Here is a 22,434-nt window from a genome sequence, read left to right as displayed (position 1 = left end):
GCAAGAAGATTCTGGAGCGAGGAGAAGCCCTGTGCCATCTTTTACTATCCCTAAGATCCTCATGGTGGATGGACAGTGGTAAAGTACTTTATGTTTTGCAATTTAGAAAACACCTTAGTTTTATTATCTCACTTCTACCTTCAGATGCCTTTATGAAGTAAGTTTTTTTACCCACGTTTAAAGGGAACTGAGATTAGAAAGGTCAAATAACTTCCTCAAAGTATAATGTTCTTTCTACAACATTATGCTATCTTTAAGCCAAAGCAAATATGTAAGTAGACAACAACAGAAAAATTTTGAGATTTACATTAAAGTATACTCAGATGATAATAAAAGATTAAATATTTTTATACAAAATAATTATTCATTGAATACTAGCCCCTGAAAGCAGTTCATCTCAAAAGACTATAACTATATTGCAATAATGCTATCATTGTTTAAAACCCCTCTTTTGAAATTGCTTTCCATGTCTTTTTAGAATATTCTCAACAGTGGCAAAGATTTAACCTTTAAGAGCAGCTTTGTTACTGGAAGGAGCCAAAGAAAAAGCAACATCACTGGGGAAATCTCTCCCCTCCCAACATGGCTATTTTGAAAGAAAAATCTCATTTCAGCATAAACATTCTGGCATATTTGATAAAACTCATAATTAAAAATTTAAATAACAACTCTACTGTCAACACATCCTACATAAAACATACATGCAATTAATTTCTGCTTCAAGATTGCCCTAAGTGATAAGTTTAATGTACCTTCAGTAATATAAAAGAATTGGCTTTATAAAATAAACATGCTCTCCAGGGGTTATCCAGAGTTTCTTTGTTCCACAAGGCTGTTTTGATTCTGGACATTAAACAGGAACACTATAGATAAGCTTTAGATATGATAGTGGAAGAAATTTTTCTTCTGCAATGATGAGAATAAGTCTGATGCAAGACAAAAATGTAGAATCCAGAGGCCTGGAAGGGTTCTAATTCTGGGTTTGTCACTAACAAACGTGAATTTGAGCAAATTATCTGCCTACTTTGGACCTGACTTTCCTGATTTGCCCAATGAGAAGTTGGCCTAGATCACACTCACGGTTCTTTTAGCTCTAACCTTCTAAAATCTCAGCCCTACAGTGTCCATAGTGGTCTGATTCTAGGCTTTCAAAGACACATTTATACTTTCAGATACTACAACACAGTCTCAGTTAAAACTTAACGCCTTAGAGAAGAGAATAAGATGACATATCCCTGGATGACTTCTTAGGAGGCCTAGTTAAACACCCTTTCATCCTGCTAGAAGACATCTCAAAGGTCTTTTGCTTTTACATTTGAGGTGACAAAATCCATAGTAGTTCTATGAGATGGAATATCATATAAGTTGTTATTATATTGATATATAATAAGAGTAATGTCATAAATTGCTCTTAAGGTTTACTTTACTTTTCTATCTTGTTAGTTGTTTTCATACATCACTGCATAGAAAAATATTAGAAGATTCTAGAGTCAGTAGTTGTTAGTAAAAGCCATCAGCCAAGAACTGGGTATCATGTGAAGTTGTAAACCTAGAAAGATAACTTTCAAGAGAAAGCTATTTAATAGTGGATTCACATTTAATGATCAGAAGCTGGCATTTCTGATGACAATTGTGTTCCCCCAAAGCAAACGTTGTTGGCAGTGCCATTTATGTCACCCAAGAACATTGATTTTTGCAAGTATTAGGGTGCTGCCTACTAAGAGGTAATATTTTATACCATTACATTTCTTTTCAGAACCAAACCTGTCTCTTATCATGAACGAGCTCTCTTTTCAGATTGCAACTCAAGATGCAAATGTTCAGAGACAAAATGGGAACCCATGTGTGGTGCAAATGGAATTACATATGCATCGGCTTGCCTTGCTGGTTGTCAAACCTCCACCGGGAGTGGAAAGACTACTGTAAGACATCTTCTCTAAAGTGTGTGACCACAGGCCTGCGACAATGCTTAACTATACAATCCTATGGGGGCTCAGGGACCAACCTAGGAGCAGACCACACCGGTCGAATCCCTGGCTTTGACTCTGCCCTTGTTCTTTTGTGTGGAGACAGGAAATATAAGCATTGCTAGTAGAACTAGAGTTGTTGGAAGAATTACCATCAGAATTAGAATAATGAAATAGGCTGGAGGAACTCTGTAATTATATAATCTAGTTCTCTCATTTTGTTTATAAGGAATGTTAGCTTCAAATGAGAAAGTCTCAGTCACAAGATCATATAGTAACATCTGCATTGGGATCCATCTCTCCTGACCCCTGGTCCTTGCAGGTTTTAGAGGACAGGGCAAATAGAGGCCAGTATTAGGAAGTCTAGCCCAAAAGGTCTAGACCCAGGGGTCAGGGATCCAATTGTGAGGAGGTTGATGGTTCTGGGACAGCTCTGCCCAAGATATCAAGCTAATGTGTGTAATGATTAAAAGAGTAGGTGGCTGGAATGAAGGGTTCCTGTAGGGTGTAAGAGGAAGATGAGGGTGGAACTATAGGTAGGAAACCAGCTGTGAACAGTATTATGTACTTCAATCATTAATAGATTCATCCGCCTAATCACACCTTTACATCCCTGTCCCAAGCAGAGATTCTTCCTTACACTCGTTGTGTATATGGCACAGTGACTGGATGGCTTTATACTTGTGGCTGATGAAATCTGCCTGTATTTGACAGTCCTAGAGGGCTGAAAATTAAACCACACATATATTTATGTATTTTTATCAACTAGATAAGAATGCTTAGGCAAACACTTCTGTAGACAAATTCATCCTTGTTGATTTTCTCTGTTTATTATTTTTGACATTTTATTCAGAGAAGAAAGGATTGGTCTCTAGCAACAGTGATATAAGACCACCCACCCATCTGAAATCTGAGTTTTCACCTTCCCTTCGTTTTCTTCCTTCTTTCCTTTCCTCCCCCAAGCCCGATCTTTGGCTTCTACTCCTTGGCCCAAACTGCTTGAAGGTTTTTCTTTCCTTTTTCTCTTTTACTTTGGATTTACTTTTTTTTTTTTAATTGAAGTACAGTTATTTACAATGTTGTGTTCATTACTGCTGTATAGCAAGGTGGTTCAGTCATACATATATATACATTCTTTTTAAAAAAATATTCTTTTCCTTTATTATCATAGGATATTGAATATAATTCCCAGTGCTATACAGTAGGACCTTGTTTTTTATCCATTCTATATTATAATAGCTTATATATGCTAACCCCAACCTCTCACTCCATCCCTCCCCTAAACCCTTCCCCCTTGGCAACCACCAGTCTGTTCTCTATGTCCGTGACTGTTTCTATTTCATAGATAGGTTCATTTGTGTCGTATTTTGGTTCCACATATAAGGGATATCATATGGCATTTCTCTTTCTCTTTCTGACTTACTTCACTTAATATGATAATCTCTAGTTGCACTGGAAGATTTTTCTTAACCAGAGTTTCCATTTATTGAAAACACTGCATGCCAGAGACCTGAAGTGTGTGTGCTGGCCATGTAACTGCCTAGAAGAATTGCTCAGCAGAGAAAATAGGAAGGCCATGAGGCCTGGGTAGACTCACCATGTTTGAGGGTTGGCCAAGGCCCCACAGACACCCATGTGTGTGGCTGAAGTAGAAGGAGAGGAGGAAGATCATTGGGCGATGAGATCAGAGTGGGATTCAGGAGCTGCATCATGGATAGTGTGGAAGCCACTATAAGGATTTGGGATTTTATCCAAGTACAATGGGAAGTCATTGGAAGGTTGAGAATAGTGATGCAATCTGACTGCTGTTTTTAAAGGCTCACTTGGGTTATTGTGGAAAAGAGAGTAGAAACATGTTGAACATGAAGAGACCATTGCGATAATCAAAGCAAGCAAAAATGGTGGCTTAGACTTAGAAGTGGTAGAGAAGAACATAAGGTACTGTTGGCTTTGGTGGGATTTGCTTGGAGATGGTTCTATAGGTTCAATAGTTTGTAGACCATCTGCTCTTTGGATAATGAAATGTCTCTCTAGATTTTGCTTTGCTTGATATATTCTAACACAGAAAAATAAAAACTTCCCCATTGTTTATGAAATAAATGTATACTATAAATTCTTTTAAAATAAATAGTTGTCTTTAATTTTATATACAAGTTACCTCAATAATTGGATTTTCCCCTATTGTGTTACAGATATTTAATAACTGCACCTGTGTGGGAATTGCCACCTCAGAATCAGGAAATTCCTCAGGCATGGTGGGCAGATGTCAAAAAGATAATGGATGTCCCCAAATGTTTCTGTATTTCCTTGTAATTTCAGTCATCACATCCTATACTTTATCTCTAGGCGGGATACCTGGATACATATTGCTTCTGAGGTGAACACTGATTCTCCCTGCCCCAATTTTAACATGACATACTGTGATCATCTACAGCAGTGATTTCAAACTCTGCTCTGTGGAATCATTATGATTCCTTACGGCTCTCTTAGGAAACTTGTTCTACTTTTATGCTTTTCCCACTTTAGGTTTTTATATAGATAATGTGGTTGAATAGAAGTTTTTCTGTTATAATTTATGCTTGAACAGTTTTTATTGGCTCTCCTATCCTAGATCTCGATAAAATATATAAGTAAATTCAAATTTTAAAATATTAGTTTTGGGCTTCCCTGGTGGCGCAGTGGTTGAGAGTCCGCCTGCCGATGCAGGGGACACAGGTTCGTGCCCCGGTCCGGGAGGATCCCACATGCCACGGAGCGGCTGGGCCCGTGAGCCATGGCCGCTGAGCCTGCGCACCCGGAGCCTGTGCTCCGCAACGGGAGAGGCCGCAGCAGTGAGAGACCCGCATACTGCGGGAAAAAAAAAAAAATAGTTTTGTAACAAGTATTTTCAGTGATAAAATTTTCCTCCTCATTGAATTAGTGTTGTAAGTATTACTGTTAAACAACTGATCGAAATCACCTAAAGATATTACAAATTTCGATAAAATTGTTAAACATGAAAAGTCAAATTTTATTGTAAATCAATCTTTTGAGATGGATTATGTGATTTTGAAATTAATTCATATATCAAAAGATGGATATTAAGTTTTTCTAAAATGAAAGTAATCAAAATATTGTATATAGCTTTAATTTCCCACAACTTATATTATAGAAATTGATTAGGAAAGATCTACAGAAGATAGGTTCTAACATCCAGAAATCTGTTTTTGTAAAAGGGCTTAAGGAGAACATGAGATATTGATGCTTTCAAATGGAAACATGGGTTTGATGGGAAAGCATTGCCCCAGAATTCTCAGACCAGGATCATTCTTCATGGGTACCTATTTCTCCAACATTTGCTTACCTTGTGCCAAGTAGTCACCTGGGTCAAGTGAATAATCAGGCCAATAGAGGAAGAATTTTCCTTACCGCCAGTCCCTCAAATGCACCACACTTTATTTTGATGTCAGAAGAAAATGTCATTTGCTTCAAGGGGAAGAGTTGTAATTTTAGACTCTTTTAAAGCAGAGACTAAATATTATACATATGAAGAACTTACTACTATGGTTAACACTCAGTAGTTATTATATATCCTCATGATTATACATCTAAAATCTATAGGCCAATCCATCAGTTAAAGTTATACAGTCATATTAAGGATGGTCTTGTTATTTTAGGTACTTTTGTACTTGACTGGTAAATTCAGGTCCCCACTATTTAGCAAAAACACTTAACATGTCACAATTATTCTGATTCAACTTGAGTCAATAGGGTCCTGTGCTTTTAGACCAAACCCCACAAAAACTACTTATAGGTTATTAATCCTTTACTGTGCCTCAAATTCTTATAATTTCTTAGAGTTTTTTTCCCTGTGAGTCCTTGTTATTTTACTGATTAAATCTGATTTTACTTTACCTAACACCATTTGAATATGTCATGTAAGAGTGATTTACCTTTTAGAAATATTAACTATAAATTCCTCGATACACTGCATATAATGGAACAAGGCTTTTACATAATTTGCTTTCCCTATGCTAGAATACTAGTGGATTCTCCATAAATGCTACTTGAATTCTAACATCATTTCATGTGTGTTCAGTAGATTATCACTGACATTACTATTTGCTTTAATGTACTATTATATTTTTTATCATAATGCTTTTGTTGATTTTAGGTGCATTAAGCCACAACTTAAGTCTTTTGCCCTGGGTATCTACACCTTAGCAGTAAGAGTTCTTGGTAAGTATAATCTATGCTTTAATTATGGTAGCCATTACAAGTGTATTTTGAATAATTTTCTAAATATTTTTACAGAATTATGACACATAACTGAATGATGTCAGTAGTAGATCCCTGTTCTTTTAATCTTCTTCCCTCCTTCATATCTTTCTTCCCTCCCTCTTTTCCTTGACTACACTCTTCCTTTTTTTCAGAAATATTGAGAACCAATGCTGTACCCATGATAAAGTGATTATAAGAGTAGTGGCATTTTTTAACAATCTTGTCTCATCTAGCATGGGTCTAGTGTCAAAAAATCCATTGCTGTTATAAAGAGCCCTCTGAGAGGAAAGCAAAAATTAAATCAGTAAGAAAAGCTGAAGTCTAAATATAATTTTTTAAGTTATTAGATGGAAGGAATTCTTTTGAGCTACTCTCAATACTAGGATATATCATTGGTAGAAAGATAAGATCATTCAAACTATCAAAGTGTGGATTTGAATTCACAATTTGTTAAACGTAATAGGAATGATTTCTTCTGACTACCAGATTTTTCAATATTCTTTAGTTAAAACCCATAAAAAACAGAGTGATTAAGTTAGATGAGGTTTTTGTCCTTAAAGAGTTTATATTCTAAAGAAGATAGTAAAAACCATTGTAAATGTTCCTCTGTAACTTGACAGAGAGGAACTACCTGGAAGAAAAACAAATTCAGAGCTTTATATAAATCTTATGGTTTACATAAATCTTGATATAAAAATGGATATATGTGAAGATAGAATATAATCCTGATAAAATTGGGAAAACAACAAAAATGGAGGTTTAAGCCATCATGGCTGGCTCTAATTCTACAATATAAAAACAGAGATTATCTAGAAAAAAGGCTATTGAGCCTGAAGTACATCCCTGGCTGTAATTAATCTATCTACCTCCCTTTGAGAACACAGATATAACCTACAGTGTGAAAAAGATCTCAAGTAAAAGAAATAATTGATAAAGTTGATTCCATAAAAATGAAAATATACTTAATACTGTATGATACCATTTATATGTGGAATCTAAAAAATACAGCAAACTAGTGAATATAACCCAAAAAAAGTAGACTCACAGATATAGAGAACAAACTAGTGGTTACCAGTGGTGGTGGGGCAATATAGGGATGAGGGAGTGGTAGACACAAACTACCGGGTAAAAGATAGGCTCAAGGATATATTATACAACATGGGGAATATAGCCAATATCTTATAAATGGAAAGTAACCTTCCAAATTGTATAAAAAATAAAAAATATATATACTTGAAAATGACAAAAATATCATAAAGCAAATGACAAACTACATACAATTTTTTTCAATGTATATAACAGACAGGTGGCTAATATCCCTATTATAAGGAGAACGCCTAAGTACTGAGAACAAAAAGATCAACACCCTAAGAGAAAATGGGGTAAAAGATATAAACAACCATTTCATGGAAAAATAAATGTAAATACCTCTTAATATATAACAAGATGGTAAAGACCCCTCATAATAAGAAGAGTACAAATTAAAACTACACTGATACTGATTATTACTTATCAGATAGGCAAATTACCAAATGTTGTTTGTCATGTATTACAATACAAATAGAAAATCGATACACTTATACACTGCTGTTATGAAAATTATACTATTTCTGGAGAGGGATATTTGGCAATAACTAACAAAATTACATAAAGACTTACTTATCTTTTGACCTAGCAATCCCACTTCTAGGAATTGATGTCAAAAATGTGTTAGCAAAAGTATGAAGTAAGTCTAATCTTATGGATGTTCAATCACTGTGACATTAGTTACAATAGTAAAAGACTACAAGCAGTCTAAATGTACATCAGTAGGAGCTGGTTAAATAAACTATAGTAAACCCACATAATAGAATATTATGCAGCTGTATGGACAAATGGGGAAAATCTCTCTCTAATGTTACCAAGTATATTAGTCAGTACTGGCTGTCATAACAAAACACCCTGGACTGAGGGGCTTAAACAACAGGAAGTTATTTTCTCATAGTTCTGAAAGCTGTAAAGTCCAAGATCAATGTGCCAATAGGGTTGGTGTCTGGTGAGACCTCTCCTTATTTGCAGCTGGCCATTTTCCCACTGTTCATTCCCTGGATCTTTTCTCAGTGCACAGAGAGAGAGAGACCTTTGGTGTCTCTTCCTCTTCTTATAAGGACACCATTCCTATCAGATTGGGGCCCCACCCTTATGACCTCATTTAACCTTAATTATCTTCTTACTTTTTCCACATGCAATCACACTGGGAGTTAGGGCTACAACATATGAATTTTGGAGGGACACAATTCATATCAAGTGATCTCCAGTATATGCTTTTAAGTGAAAGAAAGCAAAATGTAGAACAATGTATATAGTGATGCATTTGGTGTAAGTATAGAAAGGTGGAAATATTATACACACACACACAGAGGTATTTGCTCTTATTAACAAAAAGAAACAATGGAAGCATAAACTAAAAACTAATACTATTTTTATAAAAACTTTACCTGTTAGGGAAGAAAGGAAAAAGGGGAGAGAAAACAGGATGGAAATGAGACTTTGTAAATGTAACTGTTGTACAATTTTTAATTTGAAAGCATGCAAAAATTTTATATAATTTAAAATAATTAAATTAACAGAACCAAAGAAATTCGTAAAACAAACCAAAACTAACTCTATATTACGTGGGTGACATAACCATACAGAAAAAAACTTTAAACTACATGGAAAATAGGATTATTACCAAATCCCCATTGCTTCAGTACATTTTATGGTCTTGTCATTAATACTAACTTTGGCATTGTTATGTTAAAACTATTGTGTATTTTCAGGTTAAAGTAAATAAGATATTATGTTAATATCATTAGGAATCAATATTTTCAGCATAATAGAAAAGCGATAAAGCATAAAATAAAATAAGTAAAACTCATTCTTAATTTAAACTTAAAATGTTAATATGAACTCATATAGCTTTATTTTAAAATAATGTGTATCTTATAACTCTGTCTCCTGAAAAATCTAGAATCTATTTAACCCAGGAGAAATGAGCACCCATAGCAATGAATCTGTGCTATCTAAATATCACTCCTCAATAAAGAAACCACAGCACCTTGGAGAACTGACCAAGGTCTAGGGTAGAAAATGCATAAGATGATTGTGGGACAACTTTTGTGCAAGAAAGTGAGAAAGCTATCAAAGGGATATGTCAAAAGGACACAGGACCAATTTGAGGAGCTTGGCCTAAGGTGAGATAATTTGAAAACAATATACGTAATATAAACAATATTATTATATTAATATATAACATAACTAATTATTATAATATCTGCCATGTCTTGAAATACAGTGAATATATAAAAAGACGTAAATCTGTAATGATACCTAAATAATTTTGGAGACTACTAGGGCACCAATTCATTACTTTTAAAACTGATAAATGGAAAGAACTGAGCATTCATCCTGCCTTCCTTCTATATTTCCTTCGAAATAAACTATACTTCGAAGTAATCAAATAAATAGTCATGAAGGAAAATTCTCTTTTATAGAAAAATCCTAAATAATTTTACACAAGGAATAATATAATTTTTAACCATCTGTTTTGCAACCTCATCAACATTTGCTGAGAGCTATAGGTGAAAATGGATGAAAAACTTCATAATGGAGGGCATAGCCTGAGTCTCAGATCCATTTTAACATTACAAAGAGTGGCAAGTAGACAGCGTGTGACTTCTGCCAGAACACACAGAACCACCCGTGCCTTGTTCCTGCCAGAGTCTATGCAGGAGCTAACTACCAGGTTATTGGAGAAATGAAGGATAGGAGAACAAAGTAAATGACGTCAGGAAGAAGCAATCAGTCAAATCCAGACTGTGGCGTGTTCTACGGGACAAATGTCTTTCTTCAAAAATCATTAGTATGAAAAAAAAAGTTGGAGAAGAAGCTGATATAAAGAGCCATCAACTAAAATTTTTTAAATAGATCTTTATTGGAGTACAATTGCTTCACAGTACTGTGTTAGTTTCTGTTGCACAACAAAGAGAATCAGCCGTATGCATACACATGTGCCCATGTCCCCTCCCTTTTGAGCCTCCCTCCCATCCTATCCCAACCCCTCTAGGTTATCTCAAAGCACAGAGCTGATCTCCCTGTGCTATGCTGCTGCTTCCCACCAGCCAACTATTTTACATTCAGTAGTGTACATATGTCAGTGCTACTCTCACTTCGCCCCAGCTTCGCCCTCCCACCCCATGTCAAGTCCATTCTCTATGTCTACCTCTTTATTCCTGCCTACCTGGTTTGAATCCTGATTAGAATGATCCAACTCTAAAACAATGCTTTGAACACATTCAGAAAAGTTTGAATGTGAATTTTTTTTTTTTTTTTTTTTTGGATGGGGTTGTTTGTTTTTTTGTTATTGAGCTGCATGAGCTGCTTGTAAATTTTGGAGATTAATCCTTTGTCAGTTGCTTCATTTGCAAATGTTTTCTCCCATTCTGAGGGTTGTCTTTTTTTTTTTTTTTTTAAACATCTTTATTGGGGTATAATTGCTTTACAATGGTGTGTTAGTTTCTGCTTTATAACAAAGTGAATCAGCTATACATATACATATGTTCCCATATGTCTTCCCTCTTGCGTCTCCCTCCCTCCTGCTCTCCCCATCCCACCCTTCCAGGCTGTCACAAAGCACCGAGCTAATATCCCTGTGCCTTGCGGCTGCTTCCCCCCAGCTATCTACCTTACTACGTTTGTTAGTGTGTATATGTCCATGACTCTCTCTCGCCCTATCAAAACTCACCCCTCCCCCTCCCCATACCCTCAAGTCCGTTCTCCAGTAGGTCTGCGTCTTTATTCCTATCTTACCCCTAGGTTCTTCATGACATTTTTTTCCCTTAAATTCCATATATATGTGTTAGCATATGGTATTTGTCTTTTTCTTTCTGACTTACTTCACTCTGTATGACAGACTCTAGGTCTATCCATCTCATTACAAATAGCTCAATTTCATTTCTTTTTAAGGCTGAGTAATATTCCATTGTGTATATGTGCCACATCTTCTTTATCCATTCATCCGATGATGGGCGCTTAGGTTGTTTCCATGTCCTGGCTATTGTAAATAGAGCTGCAATGAACATTTTGGTACATGACTCTTTTTGAATTTTGGTTTTCTCAGGGTATATGCCAAGTAGTGGGATTGCTGGGTCATATGGTAATTCTATCTGTAGTTTTTTAAGGAACCTCCATACTGTTCTCCACAGTGGCTGAACCAATTCACATTCCCACCAGCAGTGCAAGAGTGTCCCCTTTTCTCCACACCCTCTCCAGCATTTATTGTTTCTAGATTTTTTGATGATGGCCATTCTGACTGGTGTGAGATGATATCTCATTGTAGTTTTGATTTGCATTTCTCTAATGATTAATGATGTTGAGCATTCTTTCATGTGTTTGTTGGCATTCTGTATATCTTCTTTGGAGAAATGTCTATTTAGGTCTTCTGCCCATTTTTGGATGGGGTTGTTTGTTTTTTTGTTATTGAGCTGCATGAGCTGCTTGTAAATTTTGGAGATTAATCCTTTGTCAGTTGCTTCATTTGCAAATGTTTTCTCCCATTCTGAGGGTTGTCTTTTGGTCTTGGTTATGGTTTCCTTTGCTGTGCAAAAGCTTTGAAGTTTCATTAGGTCCCAGTTGTTTATTTTTGTTTTTATTTCCATTACTCTAGGAGGTGGGTCAGAAAGGATCTTGCTGTGATTTATGTCATAGAGTGTTCTTCCTATGTTTTCTTCTAAGAGTTTGATAGTTTCTGGCCTTACATTTAGGTCTTTAATCCATTTTGAGCTTATTTTTGTGTATGGTGTTAGGGAGTGATCTAATCTCATACTTTTACATGTACCTGTCCAGTTTTCCCAGCACCATTTATTGAAGAGGCTGTCCTTTCTCCACTGTACATTCCTGCCTCCTTTATCAAAGATAAGGTGTCCATATGTGCGTGGGTTTATCTCTGGGCTTTCTATCCTGTTCCACTGATCTATCTTTCTGTTTTTGTGCCAGTACCATACTGTCTTGATTACTGTTGCTTTGTAATATAGTCTGAAGTCAGGGAGCCTTATTCCTCCAGCTCCTTTTTTCGTTCTCAAGATTGCTTTGGCTATTCGGGGTCTTTTGTGTTTCCATACAAACTGCGAAATTTTTTGTTCTAGTTCTGTGAAAAATGCCAGTGGTAGTTTGATAGGGATTGCATTGAATCTGTAGATTGCTTTGGGTAGTAGAGTCATTTTCACAATGTTGATTCTTCCCATCCAAGAACATGGTATATCTCTCCATCTATTTGTATCATCGTTAATTTCTTTCATCAGTGTCTTATAATTTTCTGCATACAGGTCTTTCGTATCCTTAGGTAGGTTTATTCCTAGATATTTTATTCTTTTTGTTGCAATGGTAAATGGGAGTGTTTTCTTGATTTCACTTTCAGATTTTTCATCATTAGTATATAGGAATGCCAGAGATTTCTGTGCATTAATTTTGTATCCTGCTACTTTACCAAATTCATTGATTAGCTCTAGTAGTTTTCTGGTAGCATCTTTAGGATTCTCTATGTATAGTATCATGTCATCTGCAAACAGTGACAGCTTTACTTCTTCTTTTCCGATTTGGATTCCTTTTATTTCCTTTTCTTCTCTGATTGCTGTGGCTAAAACTTCCAAAACTATGTTGAATAAGAGTGGTGAGAGTGGGTAACCTTGTCTTGTTCCTGATCTTAGTGGAAATGCTTTCAGTTTTTCACCATTGAGGATGATGTTTGCTGTGGGCTTGTCATATATGGCTTTTATTATGTTTAGGAAAGTTCCCTCTATGCCTACTTTCTGGAGGGTTTTTATCATAAATGGGTGTTGAATTTTGTCGAAAGCTTTCTCTGCATCTATTGAGATGATCATATGGTTTTTCTCCTTCAATTTGTTAATATGGTTTATCACATTGATAGATTTGCGTATATTGAAGAATCCTTGCATTCCTGGAATAAACCCCACTTGATCATGGTGTATGATCCTTTTAATGTGCTGTTGGATTCTGTTTGCTAGTATTTTGTTGAGGATTTTTGCATCTATGTTCATCAGTGATATTGGCCTGTAGTTTTCTTTCTTTGTGACATCCTTGTCTGGTTTTGGTATCAAGGTGATGGTGGCTTCGTAGAAGGAATTTGGGAGTGTTCCTCCCTCTGCTATATTTTGGAAGAGTTTGAGAAGGATAGGTGTTAGCTCTTCTCTAAACGTTTGATAGAATTCACCTGTGAAGCCATCTGGTCCTGGGCTTTTGTTTGTTGGAAGGTTTTTAATCACAGTTTCAATTTCAGTGCTTGTGATTGGTCTGTTCATATTTTCTATTTCTTCCTGATTCAGTCTTGGCAGGTTGTGCATTTCTAAGAATTTGTCCATTTCTTCCAGATTGTCCATTTTATTGGCATAGAGTTGCTTGTAATAATCTCTCATGATTTTTTTTATTTCTGCAGTGTCAGTTGTTACTTCTCCTTTTTCATTTCTAATTCTATTGATTTGAGTCTTCTCCCTTTTTTTCTTGATGAGTCTGGCTAGTGGTTTATCTATTTTGTTTATCTTCTCAAAGAACCAGCTTTTAGTTTTATTGATCTTTGCTATTGTTTCCTTCATTTCTTTTTCATTTATTTCTGATCTGATTTTTATGATTTCTTTCCTTCTGCTAGCTTTGGGGTTTTTTTGTTCTTCTTTCTCTAATTGCTTGAGGTGCAAGGTTAGGTTGTTTATTCGAGATGTTTCCTGCTTCTTAAGGTGGGCTTGTATTGCTATAAACTTCCCCCTTAGAACTGCTTTTGCTGCATCCCATAGGTTTTGGGTCGTTGTGTCTCCATTGTCATTTGTTTCTAGGTATTTTTTTATTTCCTCTTTGATTTCTTCAGTGATCACTTCGTTATTAAGTAGTGTATTGTTTAGCCTCCATGTGTTTGTATTTTTTACAGATCTTTTCCTGTAATTGATATCTAGTCTCATGGCATTGTGGTCGGAAAAGATACTTGATACAATTTCAGTTTTCTTAAATTTACCAAGGCTTGATTTGTGACCCAAGATATGATCTATCCTGGAGAATGTTCCATGAGCACTTGAGAAAAATGTGTATTCTGTTGTTTTTGGATGGAGTGTCCTATAAATATCAATTAAGTCCATCTTGTTTAATGTATCATTTAAAGCTTGTGTTTCCCTATTTATTTTCATTTTGTATGATCTGTCCATGGGTGAAAGTGGGGTGTTAAAGTCCCCTACTATGAATGTGTTACTGTTGATCTCCCCTTTTATGGTTGTTAGTATTTGCCTTATGTATTGAGGTGCTCCTATGTTGGGTGCATAAATATTTACAATTGTTATATCTTCTTCTTGGATCGATCCCTTGATCATTATGTAGTGTCCTTCTTTGTCCCTTTTAATAGTCCTCATTTTAAAGTCTATTTTGTCTGATATGAGAATTGCTACTCCAGCTTTCTTTTGGTTTCCATTTGCATGGAATATCTTTTTCCATCCCCTTACTTTCAGTCTGTATGTGTCTCTAGTTCTGAAGTGGGTCTCTTGTAGACAGCATATATAAGGGTCTTGTTTTTGTATCCATTCAGCCAATCTGTGTCTTTTGGTGGGAGCATTTAGTCCATTTACATTTAAGGTAATTATCGATATGTATGTTCCTATTTCCATTTTATATATTGTTTTGGGTTCGCTACTATAGGTCATTTCCTTCTCTTGTGTTTCGTGTCTAGAGAAGTTCCTTTAGCATTTGTTGTAAAGCTGGTTTGGTGGTGCTGAACTCTCTCAGCTTTTGCTTGTCTGTAAAGGTTTTAATTTCTCCATCAAATGTGAATGAGATCCTTGCTGGGTAGAGTAGTCTTGGTTGCAGGCTATTCTCCTTCATCACTTTCAGTATGTCCTGCCACTCCCTTCTGGCTTGTAGGGTTTCTGCTGAGAGATCAGCTGTTAACCTTATGGGGATTCCCTTGTGTGTTATTTGTTTTTCCCTTGCTGCTTTTAATATGCTTTCTTTGTATTTAATTTTTGACAGTTTGATTAATATGTGTCTTGGCGTGTTTCTCCTTGTATTTATCCTGTATGGGACCCTCTGTGCTTCCTGGACTTGATTAACTATTTCCTTTCCCATATTAGGGAAGTTTTCAACTATAATCTCTTCAAATATTTTCTCAGTCCCTTTCTTTCTTTCTTCTTCTTCTGGAACCCCTATAATTCGAATGTTGGTGCGTTTCATGTTGTCCCAGAGGTCTCTGAGACTGTCCTCAGTTCTTTTCATTCTTTTTTCTTTATTCTGCTCTGCAGTAGTTATTTCCACTACTTTATCTTCCAGGTCACTTATCCGTTCTTCTGCCTCAGTTATTCTGCTATTGATCCTATCTAGAGTGATTTTAATTTCATTTATTGCATTGTTCATCGTTGCTTGTTTCATCTTTAGTTCTTGTAGGTCCTTGTTAACTGTTTCTTGCATTTTGTCCATTCTACTTCCAAGATTTCGGATCATCCTTACTATCATTATTCTGAATTCTTTTTCAGGTAGATTGCCTATTTCCTCTTCATTTGTTAGGTCTGGTGGGTTTTTATCTTGCTCCTTCATCTGCTGTGTGTTTTTCTGTCTTCTCATTTTGCTTATCTTACTGTGTTTGGGGTCTCCTTTTTGCAGGCTGCACGTTCGTAGTTCCCGTTGTTTTTGATGTCTGTCTCCAGTGGCTAAGGTTGTTTCAGTGGGTTGTGTAGGCTTCCTGGTGGAGGGGACTAGTGCCTGTGTTGTGCTGGATGAGGCTGGATCTTGTCTCTCTAGTGGGCAGGTTCACGTCTGGTGGTGTGTTTTGGGGTGTCTGTGGCCTTATTATGATTTTAGGCAGCCTCTCTGCTAATGGGTGGGGTTGTGTTCCTGTTTTGCTAGTTGTTTGGCATAGGTTGTCCAGCACTGTGGCTTGCTGGTCGTTGAGTGAAGCTGGGTGCTGGTGTTAAGATGGAGGTCTCTGGGATATTTCCACCGTTTAATATTATGTGGAGCTGGGAGGTCTCTTGTTGACCAGTGTCCTGAAGTTGGCTCTCCTACCTCAGAGGCAGAGCCCTGACTCCTGGCTGGAGCACCAAGAGCCTTTCATCCACACAGCTCAGAATAAAAGGGAGAAAAAGTAGGGAGAATTAGTAGAAGTATGACTAAAGAAAGAAGGAAAGGAGGAAAGGAAGGAAGGAAGAAAGAAGCAAAGAAGGAAAGAAAGGAGGGAGGGAGGGAGGGAGGGAGGAAGGAAGGAAGGAGGGAAAGAAGGAAAAAAGACAGAAAGATGATACAGTAAAAATAAAATAAAGTATAATATAGTTATTGAATTAAAAAATATTTAAAAAAAAAAAAAAAAAAGGGACGGATAGAACCTTAGGACAAATGTTGGAAGCTAAGCTATACAGAGAAAATCTTACACAGAAGCATACACATACACCTTCACAAAAAGAGGTAAAGGGGGATAAATCATAAATCCTGCTCCCTGAGACCACCTCCTCAATTTGGGGTGATTCGTTGTCTAAAGGAGGGAAGGAAGGAAGGAAAGAAAGAAAGAACGAAGGTAAAGTATAATAAAGTTATTACAATTAAACTTAATTATTAAGAAAAAGAATTTTTAAAAAAAAGTCATGGACGGATAGAGCCCTAGGACAAATGGTGGAAGCAAGAGTATACAGACAGGATCTCACACAGAAGCATACACGTACACATTCACAAAAAGAGGAAAAGGGAAAAAAATCATAGATCTCGCTCCTAAATTCCACCTCTTCAATTTGGGATCATTCCTTGTCTATTCAGGTATTCCACAGATGCAGGGTATATCAAGTTGATTGTGGAGCTTTAATCCGCTGCTTCTGTGGCTGCTGGGAGAGATTTCCCTTTCTCTTCTTTGTTCTCACAGCTCACAGGAGCTCAGCTTTGAATGTGAATTTTTGATAGGATTAAAGAAATTATAAAATGTGTCATGTGTTAAATGGCAGAGTGATATATTTTTTAAAATGTCAGAGATGTGTTCTGAGATACATATAAGGAGAATGACGTGATATCTGAGGTATCTCTTAAAATATTTTAAAAAATAGTTTCTGGATGCACGTTGGGTTGTGGGACTGGAGAGAGATAACACGGGAGTGGCAAAATATTGATATCAATGATTGTTAAAGTTAGTGACAGTACATGAGGTTGTATTACATCATCCTCTCTAATTCTGTGAATGTTTGAATTTCCCATTATGAAAAATTTAAAACATACAGAAGATGGCAAGCATTTGAATCTTGAGGAACATCTTCACGTTATTAAGAGCAATGTAAAGTTAGTTATCACCTAAATGTTTTTCAGTGGCAAATAATCTATTTAGATGGACAATGTATATAAAGAGAATTTTTATTTAAGATACCAAATAATCTAAACTGACTGTTCGATGTCTTTATGTGATCTTCTTGCTTACAGGATTTTATGCAAAACAGGGTCACTTAGCTCTTTTTTGAATCTGGAATTCTTCTCATCCTGGTACAGAAAGGGAGAGACCCTTGCAAATATTTTCCTTTGTAAATGTGCATCTTCCTTACAAAAAGGAAACTTATGCTGTGTCTTCAGAGCTTCTCCTATGACTTCTGCTTCTCAAAATTATCAGCTCAAAATAATCTTTATACCAGAGGCATATTTTGGGGTGACATATTCTGGTTTTCTACAGATGCCCTGTCATCTCCAAAGCACTGAATTTTGGACTGACTGTGGTTTCCAAGAATCATTAATTATAGGCTAACCAAAAAGATATGCGTATATTTTTAGTAGCAATTATTTGTTTTTCTCACAGCAGGAATCCCAGCTCCCGTATATTTTGGAGTTTTGATTGATACTTCATGCCTCAAATGGGGATTTAAAAGATGTGGAAGTAGAGGATCCTGCAGATTATATGACTCAAATGCTTTTAGGTACCGTATCAAACTCATTCCCACATCTCACGGCTACCACATCCCAGGTTTGCACAATGCAATTGGCACTAATAATCCTCATGTAGTTTCATTGCTTGTAAGGAAAAGGAGAGTCTAATCAAGAAGTTTTTTCTGGGGTTTCCCTGGTGGCGCAGTGGTTAAGAATCCACCTGCCAATGCAGGGGACACGGGTTCGAGCCCTGGCCCGGGCAGATCCCACATGCTGTGGAGCAACTAAGTCCGTGTGCCACAACTACTGAAGCCCGCGTGCGCCGTGCTCTGCAATAAGAGAAGCCACTACAATGAGAAGCCCGCGTACCGCAACGAAGACCCAACACAGCCAAAAATAAAAATAAAATAAAATTTTTAAAAAAGCTTGTTCTGTTTTATAGAATAATTCTATTATTATCTGATTATTTGGCTAGATCTTTCGTTTTTCCCCCATTCTTTTTTTTAAATAAATTTATTTATTATTATTTTATTGTTGGCTGTGTTGGGTCTTTGTTGCTGTGTGTGGGCTTCTCATTGCGGTGGCTTCTCTTGTTGCAGAGCGTGGGCTCTAGGTGCGCGGGCTTCAGTAGTTGTGGCTCGTGGGCTCAGGAGTTGTGGCTCACGGGCTCCAGAGCGCAGGCCCAGTAGTTGTGGTGCACGGGCCCAGTTGCTCCATGGTATGTGGGATCTTCCCGGACCAGGGCTCGAACCCGCGTCCCCTGCATTGGCAGGCGGACTCTCGACCACTGCGCCACCAGGGAAGTCCCCCCCATTCTTAATCTTGACTCCCATTTTAAATGAGTAATCATTTAAAATATATATATAAGAAAAAAGACATAAGATTTCAGAATAGAGTAGAATTTTCAAAGTTTGTGCACACAAGTGAGTTAATTCCCTGAAACTCAGAAGCATTTAAATCTAGGTCACATTTGGGGTTTAATTCTATTCTTTTTCAAACTGAGCCAAACTGTCCCATTTACGTCAGATATAATCCCTCTGGGCAAGAGTTGGATTTGGCTGTAAATCTGTCCGGCTTTTATTGCCAAACTGATGTTCAATTATTCCAGTACTTGAAATGCATAAAAGTAAAAGGTTTTCTCTGTGTGTGTGAGTGTGTATGGGGTTGAGGGCATGGGTTTTTTTCACTATGGTATCATTCAGTTCAATTCATCAAACATTTAGTTTCCTTATTGCTTAAAGCAATACTTCAATGGCTTAAAAGCAAGAAGGATTTTTTTTTTTTCACTTTACAAGCTGAGTATTCTCTAGAGAAATAAACTTGGTGCTGAACTGTGTAAGTTGGAAGTTGGCTGTGAATTTAGCCGACCATCTCAAATAAATTTGCTTGACTTAATAGGCTTTGATGTTATGTGAGAAATTTATTTTGGTCTTTGAAAGGGACCTGATCTATGAGGAGAATTGACACTTTATTCACATTTACTAAGGCTGTATTTTAGTGCAAAGACAATGTAATTCAATCAGAGACTATGAGTGTACATACAAGGTAACCAGCATGAATCATTTAACCTGTCCTTTCAAACCTTTGTGTCTTATAACCTAATGTAGAACTAAAGGCTACTCATGGAAGAAATGGATTGAAACCTCTGGTTTGTTCTTAAGTCAGTCTACTCTACTGAGAGCTCTGATTTCCCCTCAATGTTGCTTCTTGCAGTTTTTCCGTAGAAGTGAATTTGGGCAAGCTTCGAGGGGAGGGTAACCACATAATTTATCATGCAAACCTGGGTACTCCTGAGAGTGAAAGGGGGCACTATTAAAAACTACACTGGGACAACACTAGCATAATCTGGGACTGTTCTGGGCAAACAGGGATATAGTTACCTGGTCTAAGGAAATAATTTACAGAGAGGATGGGACGGATTATATAATTATCAGTGACTGAAAATGATGGTACTACTAAAATTGCTTTATATTAGCTTACTGCCTTCAATAGTCTGTCAAATGTTCATAGAAAGGTCTTTTATAGCCACAGAATCTGCATTCTTAAAACCATCCTCATGATAGTTTTATTGATATTGATATTTTTGGATGATATTATTACATTTTATTTAAAGTTGGATAGTTGCCATAATTAAGATGGACATTCTCTCTTCTTCTAGACACATGTATCTGGGACTAACCATGATCCTTGGCACAATGTCCATTTTCCTAAGTATTGCAGTACTTTTCACTTTAAAGAAAAAGTATGTTTCAAAACACAGAAGCTTCAGAACCAAGAGAGAAAGAACAATGGTGTCTACAAGAATCAGTAAGGAAAACTGTACGACAAGTGATCATTTGCTACAACCCAGCTATTGGCCAGGCAAAGAAACGCAGCTTTAGACAAATGATGACTTGAAGGCATGTTTTCCAATTTCTGGAAATTCTGCAAGCAAGTTTTAATCAAAAGGGTTTTAAATGTGTAAATTCTTTCTCCTTTCAAAAAAGATGTCTACTTTGTTTTTGATCCTAAGTATTAGATAATGTACGTGATAACAAATATAATTAATCATGTTACAGAAGGTGTAGATGGTAAAGTTAATCTTAAATATTTTAATTTATAAACCAATTCCTTATATTATTTACTCATTCTGCTTAACTTTGCCTGTGCCCATTGATATATTAGCTGTACTCCTAGTAGAACAATTGTCGCTATAGTTTAATGGCTATGTGTAAAGTAATTTCTAAACTGAGATACTTGCCTAGGATAAGAGAATACTTTAAAAAAATTAAACGATATCTTGGTCTCCTTCAAATATCACCTTAATGATGATGTTAGGATGGAGTCAGAACATGTAGAGGAAGATTTCGTTTTAAGCTACTTCTTTCTTTTGAAATACAATAATTGATATAGAAATGTGTATTTGTAAATGATCTTGGAGGATTTGAATTTTGAATTACAAACTCTTCTACCATTACAAACTCTTCTGCATGTATTTTATGTGTGAGATTTTAAGTGACCATAGTTGTAAAGTAATAAAATTAATATTAATATGCTTTCCTGTCTTTCTATGAATTCAATGGAGTAAAACATATTGTTAAATACTGCCCATATTTTAATGTATATAAGCAGCTCCAGACTTATGATTGTGATGTGGTCCTAAAATATATTTGATAGTGAATTTCTGAAAGTCTACAATAAACTTAGATGTTATAACAGGAACACAGGGTGATGGGGTGAGTGATGGTGTGGTCCCTTTTGGTGCTCTCCCTGGCATCTGTCACAAGGCTTCTGGGCAGGGTGGTGCCATTGGTACAGTCTGCCAGACAGCTCTGTTTCTCTGTAACTGAAAAAGTCATGCCAGGCATTTCCTGTTCACTGGCTTCCTGGTCCTGCTCTCACTGGAACTAGTAGATTCAGCAATCCACCATCTTTAATCTTCAGCTCTACTATGTGTTATGTCTTTCTTCCTCCACCACTGCTGCACCCTAGAAGGGGCCTGACCTTCCCAAGAAAAGCAAACTTAGGTAGATCCACCCCTCCCCTGCAGTGGAATCCTGGAATCCACTGCCACAATTCTTAGCAGCCTTTAGAACACGCAAATAGGGCACTCCCAACAAGGAGTCTCTTTGAGGTATTTCTCAGGAGCCTGAGTCCAACAAAATTCCAGCTCAGAAATGCAGTCGCGGGACTTCCCTGGTGGTACAGTGGTTGAGAATCCACCTGCCAATGCAGGGGACACAGATTCGAGTCCCAGAGGGAGGATCCCACATGCCATGGAGCAACTAAGCCCGTGTGCCACAACTACTGAGCCTGTGCTCTTAGCCCATGAGCCACAACTACTGAGCCTGTGTGCCACAACTACTGAAGCCTGTGTGCTGCAACTGCTGAAGCCCGTGCACCTGGAGCCCGTGCTCCGCAACATGAGAGGCCACTGCAATGAGTAACCTGTGCACCACAGGGAAGAGTGGCCCCCACTCGCCACAACTGGAGAAAGCCCGCGCGCAGCAACGAAGACCCAACGCAGCCAAAAATGCATAAATAAATAAGAAATGCAGTCGCCTTACTCACACAGTGGAAGGATCAAATAAATTTTCCCCTTACATACCAGTCCTGAGAATATAATGAATGGAAAAAACTAGAGATGAAAAGTGTGGGGATGGAGAGCAGGGAAAATTTCCTTTAGATACATATTAATTTTGCCATTTTATTTGAATTGGTGGTGCCAGATTATTTCATATTTTACTATTTTTAAAAATGAAAATAGACTTGGTTTGTTTCCAGCAGGCCTACTTCAGACCTGCTGCTGCTGTACTAACTTGTGAGCAGGAATCCT

The 22,434-nt window shown here is 36.9% G+C and overlaps 1 protein-coding gene across 1 annotated transcript in view; it reads left to right on the top strand.

Moving 5' to 3' along the window:
* Positions 1 to 20,500, top strand: part of SLCO1C1 (solute carrier organic anion transporter family member 1C1) — a 53,682-nt gene extending 33,182 nt beyond the window's left edge. The window contains 5 exon segments of the mRNA XM_032646026.1: positions 1,757 to 1,922; positions 4,160 to 4,344; positions 6,121 to 6,185; positions 18,052 to 18,169; positions 20,278 to 20,500. Coding sequence (XP_032501917.1) covers positions 1,757 to 1,922; positions 4,160 to 4,344; positions 6,121 to 6,185; positions 18,052 to 18,169; positions 20,278 to 20,500 — 757 coding nt within the window.
* The last annotated feature ends 1,934 nt before the right edge of the window (positions 20,501 to 22,434 follow it).

Source organism: Phocoena sinus, chromosome 10 (assembly GCF_008692025.1).
Source record: "Phocoena sinus isolate mPhoSin1 chromosome 10, mPhoSin1.pri, whole genome shotgun sequence".
NCBI lineage: Eukaryota > Metazoa > Chordata > Mammalia > Artiodactyla > Phocoenidae > Phocoena > Phocoena sinus.
This window is presented reverse-complemented; position numbering and strand designations above follow the sequence as displayed.